The following is a 12,111-nucleotide window of genomic DNA, read 5'->3' as shown; positions in this document are numbered from 1 at the left end:
GCTAATCACAGGCTTGTTTCCAAATCTCTGTTCTGCCTATTACTAGTTGTGAGATATTTGGCAAATTATTCACAGTCTTTCAGTTTACACATTTGTAAATTGGAAATAATAATACCTGCCTTATACGCTTGTGAACATTAAGTCAGTCCGTAAGTGCATAGTGTTTGTTAGACACTATGGAAAGCGTGCATACGGAAAGCATGCAATAACTCTTAACTGGTTAAGACTGTTTTTTAAAAAAGATTTATCTATTTATTTGAGAGAGAAAGAGAGAGAGAGAGAGAGCAGGGGAAGGGGCAGAGGGAGAGAGAGAGTAGAAAAATCTTAAGCAGACTCCCTGCTGAGCATGGAGCCCAATGCAGGGCTTGATCCCATAACCATGAGATCATGACCTGAGCCGAAATCAAGAGTTGGATGCTTAACCGACTGAGCCACCCAGGTGCCCCTGGTTAAGACTATTTTAAAAAATGATGTGCCCCAGTTGGTTGAGCATCTGACTTTTCATTTTGGCTCAGGTCATAATCTCAGGGTTGTGAGATCAAGCCCCATGTTGGGCTCCATGCTGAGTGTGGAGCCTGCTTGGGATTCTCTCTCTCTCTCTCCCTGCCCCCCCCCTCCAGCTCTCTCTCTCTCTCTTTCACTCTCTGTCTCTCTCTCAAAAAAAAAAAAAAAATGATGTGCCAGGCATTGGGCTCATTGTTGTAATGAGATGATGAACAAAATGGATGGACACTGGAAGTTTCATTTAGGACTGAGTTACACTGTTTAAGTGTAAATCAGTTTCCATTCTTTACTATTTTATTCACTGAGTGGTTCCAAGATGGGTGAAGTGCAATGAGTGACAAAAATCAATACTTGATTTAAGACCAACATTTGAACTACATTTTAATAGCATTTTATTTTTCATAAAGTGAATCAAATCATTTGTGTTCTAGTAAATCTATGCAAACTATCCTAGGTGGCCCAAGCTTATTTTCTGGCTCTAAAATGAAAACTTCCTCTATGATTTTTCTGAGATGTTTTGGATATTTACCATAAAAGAGATTTTAAATCAAGAAAATGTTCCAAGAAATATATTTTAGGTGGAATGGTTGCAAGGTCCAGACAGCTTTCCTTGTGGCACCAGGACCATCCTTACGGGATCCAGCTCGATGTCGCTTCCCTTTGATGCAGGGAAATGTATTTCAAAAACAGGAGGCGACTCTTGGCAGCAGTGCCCATACGTGCGCCAGTCTTCAAAACAGTGTCGTCCACCAGTCCTAATAGAAAAGTAGGGGGGGGAAGAAAAACAAATGCAAAAGAGCCTGAGACTTGTAACCCTGAGCAGGATGTACTAGACGGTCAGTTTTCAGGAAATACCTCCTGGTCATTATTGCTGAGGCAGAGGAAGGGCGCCGAGTGGGTGAGTGAGTGTGAGTCATCTTTCCCAAAGTGGTGGTGGCATGATTTAAACCACGGGTCCGAGTCTGGGAAGCCCCTGGGGCCCGCTGAACGGGACAGGGGTGGTTTATGGCCTATTAGGAGGAGCACGTTCCACTGTGGGAAACCCAGATGGGATCTCAGCTCTGGCTGCTACCACTCCTTTTCACCGCATGGGGATGGCTGAGTGTAAAGGGGAGCAGAAAGGAACAGACAAGTTCCAGACTATTTATATTTGAATAATGCTTAGGAGTTTTACAGTCATGTTTTTCATTACAAGAGCAATAAAACCACGGAAGATAAGAGGTAAACACACCTGTCCCTACTCTCACCTTTCTAACACCTGGTTGAATCATTTGGGTTTATCTTTTCTGGCCTCTTTTTTTTTTTTTTTTTAAAGATTTTATTTATTTATTTGAGAGAGAGAATGAGAGAGAGAGAGCAAATGAGAGGGGGGAGGGTCAGAGGGAGAAGCAGATCCCCTGCCGAGCAGGGAGCCCGATGCAGGACTCGATCCAGGGACTCCAGGATCATGACCTGAGCCGAAGGCAGTCGCTTAACCAACTGAGCCACCCAGGCGCCCCTTTTTCGTTGTTTTTTAAGTTTTTATTTATTTATTTGAGAGAGAGGGAGAGAGCACAAGCAGGGAGAGAGGCAGAGGGAGGAGAAGCAGGCTCCCCACTGAGCAGGGAGCCCAACGCGGGGCTCGATCCCAGGACCCTGGGATCATGACCTGAGCTGAAGGCAGACGCTTAACTGACTGAGCCGCCCAGGCACCCCTGACCTCTTTTCATGTTAAGAAAGTTGTATGTATAGGTTTGCCTTCCTTTTTATATTTTACATAGGACTATATGCCCAATCTTTTTAAAGGTTGTATGATATTTCCTCTAACGGATGGTCAGTAGTGAAATTATATACTTTCTTACTATTGGACACTGGGACTCTTTTTAATGTTTTGCCATTAGAAATAGTGGTGCACAGGACAGTTTGTACATATGTCTACTTTACTACTTTGGATTACTCTTTTTGGATCGATTCACAGAAGCAAATTCATGGAGTCAAAGTATATGAGCATTTTTATGACTTTTGTTTCAAATTCCATTTAATCATCTACCAGCAAAATATAAGAAAACAAGTATCACTCTATTTTCATCTATTTCAAAGAAAATAGATGTTACCATGGAATAAAAATTGTTAATTTTAAAAAGTCAATGTTAATACTTCATTGTTGTTTAACTTGGCACTTCTTATCTTCCCCCCCTATTCTGGTTATCGTCTTTTTCCTGAATTGGCTGTTCTTAAATTTGCCTATTGGAGTCATAGTGTTTTCCTTATCATTTTGTATACATTTTTTTCTCCCGTGAAGATTTTGATTGTATTACAAGTAATTCTTAAAAATAATTTTTCATAGCTTATTGTTACCCTTTGAATCTATTTTTAAATACGGTCTTCGTCATAGGAAGTAGCATGCAAGAGTTAACATTTTTTAAATGGAGACACAAAGATTTATTGGAAGGTCATTTTTTAACCCAGTGATATGCTTTATGTAACTCAGAGTCATATAAAGCACACACACACACACACACACACACACTTCCCCATTGATGCTACATTTTGAGCAACCAAAGGCCACACTGGTCTACTCATTTTTCCCTAAAAGTCTTGGTCTCTTGTGTCCCTATTCCAAGCGTCCTCTTCCTTCTCCACAAAGAGTTTATGTTGACCTGCACTTTTTTCTGTTTTGAATTCCTTGAGCTTCATTTGGTACTATCCACAGTGTATCTCGAACGGCTATTCAACTGCCTTCTGATTGGTTTTGCCTCCTCACCTAGAACAGAAACTCTTGAAAATTGAAGTCATTGTTTATTACCTGTTTATATCTTTGTTACTTGTTTATATCTTCCATAGTACGTGGCAGCCTGAAAAATGCCCGTGCTGCATGTGAGATTAAGTAGCAGAATAGAGAGGGAAGCCATGAGTCTATTTCAGAAATCTAGGTAAAGGAATCTTATTTTAGAGTTAATTTTCCAAATTAGAATTTAGAAATAGTATCATTAGAGGAATCAACAGGCTAGTGGAAAGTGATCATATCACAAATAATGACTAAAGGAAAGGGGCATAATTCATACTGTCACACCAAGGGGCACATGAACTTCTGGCTTCAGCCTGTATCTCCAGGGACAGGTGTGATCCAGATCGTGCTGAGGAAAACTGTGGCAGCTTACCAGATTTTCACTGAGTCTTATTTAGGCGACCGTATAGATGTCCATTTCTTCCTTGATCTAGAAATTGAGATAGGAGATAGGGGTCAAATTCTGAGTATCTAGAATCTAGAAATTGAGATAGGAGATAGGGGTCAAATTCTGAGACTGTTAATAAAGATTAGATTTATAAAGCAGGGCAGGTGTCAAACCTGGTCTATGGAGCAAGGAACTGAGGACTAGGACTTCTAGCAATGGCAGCACTGTGTGCTCCCATCCTGGGAACCAAAACACTTTGTAAAGAGCTGCTGGGTGCTGCAATGGGCCTTTGTACTATGTGAAGGTAAAGCCACAGTTCTGGGGTGGTGGCGGGAGGAGGGGTTGGGGGAGCATGAAGGGAGCTGGCCCAGAAACATAGCCAGGATCTAACATCAAGGAGAAAAAGCATTTACTAAATAACACAATTTGACAATTGTCTTTATAAGACTCAGTAGCTGATGTTCCTACCATTTAATGAAATGTCTCTCGCTTCCACAGTACTTTCTCTATATTAACGACCTCATGCAATCAGGTTTTTTTAAATTATGAAAAAGCAGCACTTCAGGGAATATGTACAGGGAGAGCATTAGCTTCCCTGCTTCCTCATTCTTCAAAATATGCTATTAAGCTGACTGCTACAAGCTTGGCAGCCCGTCCAGGCTAAGGGGGAAGATAGGCTACCCAGTGGCCCCTAGAAGCCATCTAATATTTTATCTTTTCTCCTCATCTTCTTCATTTTTTAAATTGTAATTTCCCTTTGTTACTTCCTAGTCTTCAGCAGCAACTGTGTTTGGGATAATTAGAGGAGGTACCTATATCCATATTTTTTACAAAATTAGTATCTGGGGAGCACGAGAAGTTTGGAGAAGTAGTTTACAATGTGAAGAAGGGGTTAGAAGAGAATAATAGAAATTATGTGTACAGATGGTTCGTTATGTGCCAAACACTAAGCAGTGTACTTTTCATTTCTTTAATCTGCACGGCAGCACTATACGGGGTCCATATGGTTACTGTCTCAGTTTTGTAGATGTAGAAAATTATGCTTAAATAGGTTACGAAATCTGTCCAAGCTCACATGGCTAAGAAGTGATGGAACCAGGAAGCAAACCAGGAGTCCCATGCCAGAGCCCATACTCTGAGCCCCTATGTCATTGAGTCAGTAGTTCTAGGCAACAAGGAACAACCAGGGAAGGTTGAGGAAAAACATCCCCAGAAAGTCTCCAAAATGTTTAGGGAGGGGGTGAATTTCTTGCCTTTATGCTGGATGGGAAGTGGGTATTAAAGAAAAGTGTTGGCCTCGGGAAGACTGGACAGACATGAGAGAGACACCTTCAACTTCCCCCACCAGAACCTGTAATTACCTTTCTTGCAACATACGCTTGTTGAGAGATTCAGGGGAGAAGGAACGTGTGTTCTCAGAGTTTTATATCTAGTGCTGATAGAGCAAATGGACTTGATGTAAAACATATTTTTAACAACAAAGGACACAATTTTCTGGCTTGTGTATTTGTAGCAGACATCACTCAGATTGTGGGTATTATAATCAGCACCTCCTGGAGTAATACGACCAGCTCGGCACAAACTAGATTTAAAAATAAATTCTCCACCTCATCTGGAACTCCCCAGGATTCAGTCTACAAGCAAGCTGGTGTAGATGTAGTGAGGTACTTCCATCCTATTTCTCTGTGCCCTACTTTCATTTCCAGGGCCCTGTAGTGTTTCATACTGTTGCCAAGTTGGCCCAGGGTTTTGAAGATCCCAAGATCCCTAAGTGACGTATCCAAGTTCAGAGGGGACTATTAAATTAACCAATATTTATGAGATTTTCTGGATAACTTAGGTTAACCTGGAGCAGAGTAGATCAGTACATTCATTATTGAGCTCCTGCTTTGTGACAGGCATTGTGAATAACTGAGCGAACTGCCTCCAGGTTGGAAGATCCCAGATGTGTAGTTGAGGTAGCAGTGAAGGCTTCAGACCAGTCCAAATTTCCGCCCAAGGCAGAGAAGTGGGAGGGGCTCATGTACATGACAACCCTAGCCAGCCACCCCAGTAGTGCGTGGTGGCTCATGTGATTAAAAATAAATATCCTGGTATCTTCTGAACTTTGTTTTTCTTTGTCATTTATCAATATTTACCTAAAAATATAAATGCAATTTCCACTATACCCTGGACTAAGAGACAGTGTTCATATCAATATCTACAAAATGATTAGCAGGTAAACTCCTTCAGATTAAGAGAAGCACATTGATAATTTCCGTACATTCCAGACTCTCTTTTCTCCAAAATAAAACTTTTAAAAAGACTGCTTTAAATTTACCTCAATATTTGTGTCAAATTGAAGGTCTTCTTTATAGAGTCTGCTTGCAGCTGGTTCAAGAAAGACTGTGTTAGTTCAAGCATTGGAACAAAGCTCTGTTTCTATTAGTTCAACTGTCACATTAGGCCAGGTTCAAATCATTCACACTCAGGGCCTATGATCTGAAATTGGTGGTAATTTCAATTGGTGGGAAGAAGGGTTACATTTAAAAAAAAGGTTTAAAAGTCTTTTATTATAAAGATTATGTAACAAATGTGCAGGAAGTTTGGAAAGAGAGAAAAAATAATCTATTGTCCCATCATCTCGAATACATTTATGTTAAGGCGTGTTGAGAATGAAAGCCAGGCCTGTGGGTAATTGGAACAGTCAGATAGTACAACAGTATTTCCATTATTATGGCTACATAAAATATGTTAATTTGGGGGAAGAGCTAAAAATTGTCTCATTGGGACACCTGGGTTGCTCAATTGAACCTCCAAATCTTTGTTTTGGCTCAGGTCATGATCTCAGGGTTGTAAGATCGAGCCCCAAGTTGGGCTCTGCCCTCAGTGGGGAGTCTGTTTGAGATTCTCTCTTTTTCCCTCTCCCCCTACCCCTCTGCCTATCCCAGCCCCTGTGCTCTCTCTAAAATAAATAAATAAAATCTCAAAAAATAAAAATTCCCTCATTAACAATTTTTCCATGGTATTTTGATAATTATCTATGTTTATTCTTATAGATGAAATATAGAATAATTCCTACTTACAACATGGATATTCTCAATCTGGATTCCCCATCAGATATCAAATATGGCAATTAAAATGCTTTTCCAATACTCTAGGTAGAATGCATTCAATAGTTTCCAAATATATATATATGGCTATTTTATAAATATATAAAATTTTATAAATGGAAATTTAGGTCTCAATTACTCAAAGAACTCTAACTCACATGATACTGGAAGAGATGCTTTACGCGAAGGTACATACTTTCTAGTGTTCCATCTGAAGTTTTTCACATCAACCAAAGGTTGAACAATCATTACCTTTGTAAAATCTTCAGTGCCTTGTACCTGAAGTTTGACAGAATGTAAGTTAATTTCTGAGTACATATCATACAATAAATGTTTCTCTGGTAAGCTACTATCTCAGGACCTCTCTAAATATCATGTAAATATCTAAATTTACATGAAAAGTAAACATGTCTCTATTAGATAGATATCTTAAAATACCTGAATACGTTGGTTTTTTGAAAGTCAACATTCCATATACTTTCATTGATTTTTAAATGTTTTGCTCATTTCTCTTACAAATGAGAAAAACGACTAAGAGTTCATCATTAATGATCCTTTAAAATATCACCCAGAGAGATTATCTATGTGGCAAAAGAAAGTTTAAAAAACAGTAGACTTCAAGAAATCCTTCAACATGTGGTTGTTTTCGATATGCTTTGAATCACATTGGTACCCAAATCTACAGTAAGCAGGGCTTTCTGCCTGTGAGAGTAGACAGAGTTGGGTAGGTTTTAAGTTGCCTTGAGAATCTCTTGCTTGGGCATCTAACTTCCCAATCAGCACCCACAGTAGAGCTCTGTTATTATGTATTCAAGGATAGAGGTAGGGAGCACCAGAGTTAAGTGTAATGTCTTACTTCTTGTCAGTGGCATCTGTTCAGAAAATTTTTCTTATGACCCTTTCTCATCTTGGGATTCCTCTTATCCCCACCTCATGTTTTTCTCCTGTCCCAAATCTACCTCTTAAGTACTTCTGTCATAGCTGTACATGTTTCATTAACATATGTATGTTTCTTTTCACTTGGTTGAGACATCTTTTGAGGGTAATCGCAAATCTCATTTGTCTTGATCACTTTAGCGTCTAGCACGGTTTCTGCCATGTATTCATTGCTTTAAAAATATATGCCTAATTTAATTGACTCTAGGTCCCTCTTTCAATTTACTTTTTGTAGCTATATTTTGTATGTCCCCTGATTCCTCCTGACATGTGCCTCTCTTTCTCTACCCCAACACACACACACGTGCACACACACAGTCTGCCTTCTTTCTTTCTTTCTTTCTTCATATGCACAGCTTCTCATTTTGATTGCCAGGAAAACTCAACAGCTTAAACATGGGAAGTCTTTCATCTTACATTCACTTTCAGAGTAGCTGAGCAAATTCCCCTGATACTCAGTTCAGCATGGGTCTGGCAGAACTTTTCTAGAGTACTGTTGATACAGTCCAGGGAGAGTGGTCCTTCTGCAATGTGTAAATGAACTTACATGCCCTCTGTTGCTATTTATAATTGCACCAAAATCTAACTAAGGCCAAAATGTACAGCTCGGTCTGCTTCATTGACATTGAACAGGAATATCTTGGTATTTGGACTACTTAGAGCCAAAACAATCAGTGACTTGGGTGTATGTGGTGTGTGTGCTTATGGAGTGGGAAGGTGGAAAAGTGACAATTTTTCTAATGTTCATACATTGTCTGGGTATATGGCATATTGACTGGAAGGCATGAATCAACATTTCTATACCTGATAGCACGTTATAGGAATTAAGGAAGGTGCCTTATAAACTTTTCGTAACTGACAATCTTCTATAGCTCCATGGATAAGGATGACATAGATCACAGTTTCATCATAGATATCAGTTTTGGTGTTCTTTGGTATATCTTTTACACAAACATTACAGAGTTTTAACTGCATCTTGTAGTTCCAATCCTATAAGGAAAACAATTTCATAGTCTACTGTTTATAAAGTTTAATATCAATCCCTAAATAGTTAATTGATAACAGTACTTTAATACAATTCCATTCAGAGAGAAGGATGAGTTTATATATAAACACCTCTTACCTCATAAGATAAATGTTCCCTCATTTTTTTGGCAGTAATAGAAAGTCCAAGTTTTAGCCACATTTTATACTCAATGTGAGGACAACATTGTTTAAAAGCTTCATACAAGTGATTTTTAGGAATAAAACATGTCTGAAAAATGGAGGATATAAATTTAATATTTCATTCTGCACACCTATAGTTTAAGGATAAAAGGTTTTCTCATTTACATATAACATTAAAGCTAAGAATTTAAATTCTGTAAGATTCATGTTGTTGCCTGGACACCTAATAAGATGTGTATACTAGTAAATATTTGTGTGATCTTATCATAAATTAAATATTAAAAGGTCACATGCTCCAATGAGACATTATTATTCTTACAGATTCTGCAAAAGTAGAAGACAACATATCAAAAATAATTGAAACTTTTAAACTAAAGATATAAATATTTCTAAAAATACATAATTTTAGGTGAGCAAACTTTTTAGATAACAATAAATGCCAGTGCTAACAATGAGCAGACCACTGGCTATGAGGAATAAGCTGCTACGAATATACAAGATGCTGTGTATGTTGGTTTTTATTTCTCATGGGTAAGTATGTATGAGTGAGATTGCTGGGTAATATGGTAATTGTGTGTTTAACTTTGTAAGAAAATTGCCAGTCTGCTGTTAGAAGGGTTGTAACATTTTACCCTCTCATCAGCCATGATGGAGATTTCAGCTGCTTCACATCCTTGCCAGTATCTGCTACTCATTATTTTTATTTTTAGCCAATGTAGTAGGTGTGTGGTGATATCTCATCATGATTTTAATCTGCATTTCTCTGAGAGCTAATGATATCAGGCACCTTCTTCATGTGCTTATTGGCCATTTGTATATTCTTTTGTGAAATGTTTGTTCAAATCCTTTGCCCGATTTTTAACTTGGTGTTTTGTCTTCTTATTTTTGAGTTGTAAGAATTCTTTATAGGTTCCATTGTCAAGTAATTTTTCAGATAAAGATATTGTGATACGTTTCCATTGTCTGTGGCTTGCTTTTTCCATGTTCTTTGTGGTGTCTTTTTAAAAAGCAGAAGATTTTAATTTTAGTGACATTCAATTTATCAATATTTCCTTTTATGGTTAGTGCTTTTTGTGTCCTGGCTTAGAAATCTTTGCTTATCTCAAGATCTGTGTTTCCGTTTAGAATTTTTATAGTTCTAATTTTTTTTTTTAAAGATTTTTATTTATTTGTTTAACACAGAGAGAGAGAGAGCACAAGTAGGCAGAGCAGCAGACAGAGGGAGAAGGAGAAGCAGGCTTTCCGCCGAGCAGGGAGCCCGATGCGGGGCTCGATCCCAGGACCCTGGGATCATGACCTGAGCCGAAGGCAGCCGCTTAACGACTGAGCCACCCAGGCGCCCCTATAGCTCTAATTTTTATGTTTAAGTCTATCATCATTCCAAGTCAATTTTTGTGCACAATGTATGGGGCCGAGGCTCATAGCTTCCATATAGATATTTGGGATTTTCAGGATCATTTGTTGAAAATACTATTACTGATTATTATCATAATATTAATTAATTAATTATTATATTAATATTATTAATAATATTACTATTAATATCAATATCATATATACACAATATATGAATCTATTTCTGGATTCTCTTCCCTGTTCCACTATTCTATATTATCTTAAACTAGTACCATTTGGTGTTGATTATAATACATTTATAATAAGGCTTCAAGTCAGACAGTGTATGTCATCTAACACTATTCTTTTTAAATTTTAATTCCAGTGTAGTTAATGCACAGTGTTATATTAATTTCAGGTGTACAATATAGTGATTCAATAATTTCATATATTACTCCAGTGCTCATCAAGATAAGTGTACTCCTAATTCTCTTCACCTATCCTATTTCACCCATCCCCCCACCCCCTTCCCTCTGGTGTCCATCTGTTTATTCTCTATAGTTAAGAGTCTGTTTTTGGTTTGTCTTTTTTCTTTGTTCATTTGTTTTGTTTCTTAAATTCCATATATGAGTGAAATCATATGGTATTTGTCTTTCTCTGACTTATTTCACTTAGCATTATACTCTCTAGATCCATCCATGTTGTTGCAAATGGCAAGATTTCATTCTTTTTTATGGCAGAATAATATTCCATTCCAATATATATATATATATATAAAATGTGGTGTGTATATATATATGTATATACACACCACATTTTCTTTATCCATTCATCTATTGATGGACACTTGGGCTGCTTCCATAATTTGGCTATTGTAAATAATGCTGTAGTAAACATAGGGGTGCATATATCCCTTCAAATTACTGTTTTCAAATTCTTTGGGTAAATACCCACTAGTGTGATTACTGGATCTTAGGGTAGTTCTAGTCTTAATTTTTTGAGACACCTCCATTCTGTCTTCCACAGTAGCTGCACCAGTTTATATTTCTATCAATAGTGCATGAGGGTTCCTTTTCCTCCACATCCTTGCCAACACTTGTTTCTTGAGTTTTTGATTTTAGTCATTCTGATGGGTGTGAGGTGATATCTTATTGTGGTTTTGATTTGTGTTTCCCTGATAATAAGTGATGATGAGCATCCTTTCATGTGTTTGTTGGCCATTTGTATTCTTCTTGGAGAAATGTCTGTTTATGTCTTCTGCCCATTTTTTTTTTTAAGATTTTATTTATTTATTCATAAGAGACAGAGAGAGAGAGAGGCAGAGGGAGAAGCAGGCTCCCTGCCAAGCAGGGAGCCCGATGCGGGACTCGATCCCAGGACCCTGGGATCATGACCTGAGCCGAAGGCAGACGCTTAACCATCTGAGCCACCCAGGCGCCCAATCTGCCCATTTTTTAATTGGATTGTTATCATTATTTTTTGGTGTTGAGTTGTATAAGTTCTTTATATATTTTGGATACTAACCTTTTATCAAATATGTCATTTGTTAATATCTTCTCCCATTCAATAGGTTATCTTTTAGTTTTGTTGATTGTTTCCTCTGTTGTGCAGAAGCTTTTTATTTTGATATAGTCCCAATAGTTTATTTTTGTTTTTGTTTCCCTTGTCTCAGGAGACATAATTAGAAGAATGTTGTTATGGTTGATGTCAGAGAAACTACCATCTGTTCTCTGTTCCAGGATTTTCATTTTTTTATTCATATATTTTTTAGGTAAGCTCTATGCACAATGTGGGGCTTGAGCTCATGGTCCCAAGATCGAGAGTCACATGCTCTACTGACTAAGCCAGCCAGGCACCCCTATTCTAAGATTTTTATAGTTTCAGGTCTCCCATTTAGGTCCTTAATCCATTTTGAGTTTATT

The 12,111-nt window shown here is 37.9% G+C and overlaps 1 protein-coding gene and 1 long non-coding RNA gene across 2 annotated transcripts in view; both read right to left on the bottom strand.

Annotated features, from left to right (window-relative positions):
• Positions 1-848: 848 nt before the first annotated feature.
• LOC118000637 lies at positions 849-5,999 on the bottom strand. Its single transcript, XR_004676518.1, has 3 exons — positions 5,980-5,999; positions 3,645-3,701; positions 849-1,259 (listed from the first exon to the last, which is right to left on the bottom strand). It is a non-coding gene; the product is annotated as an uncharacterized LOC118000637 (long non-coding RNA).
• Positions 6,000-6,886: 887 nt separating this feature from the next.
• Positions 6,887-12,111, bottom strand: part of SLC9C1 (solute carrier family 9 member C1) — a 73,833-nt gene continuing 68,608 nt past the window's right edge. The window contains exons 25-27 of the mRNA XM_034990875.1: positions 8,811-8,942; positions 8,492-8,677; positions 6,887-7,030 (exon numbers count right to left, since the gene is read on the bottom strand). Of these exons, the coding sequence (XP_034846766.1) occupies positions 6,887-7,030; positions 8,492-8,677; positions 8,811-8,942 (462 nt within the window). The remainder of the gene's footprint in view (positions 7,031-8,491; positions 8,678-8,810; positions 8,943-12,111) is intronic.

The sequence above is a fragment of the Mirounga leonina genome, unplaced genomic scaffold, assembly GCF_011800145.1.
Source record: "Mirounga leonina isolate KUSES-001 unplaced genomic scaffold, KU_Mleo_1.0 Mir_115, whole genome shotgun sequence".
Lineage (NCBI taxonomy): Eukaryota > Metazoa > Chordata > Mammalia > Carnivora > Phocidae > Mirounga > Mirounga leonina.
This window is presented reverse-complemented; position numbering and strand designations above follow the sequence as displayed.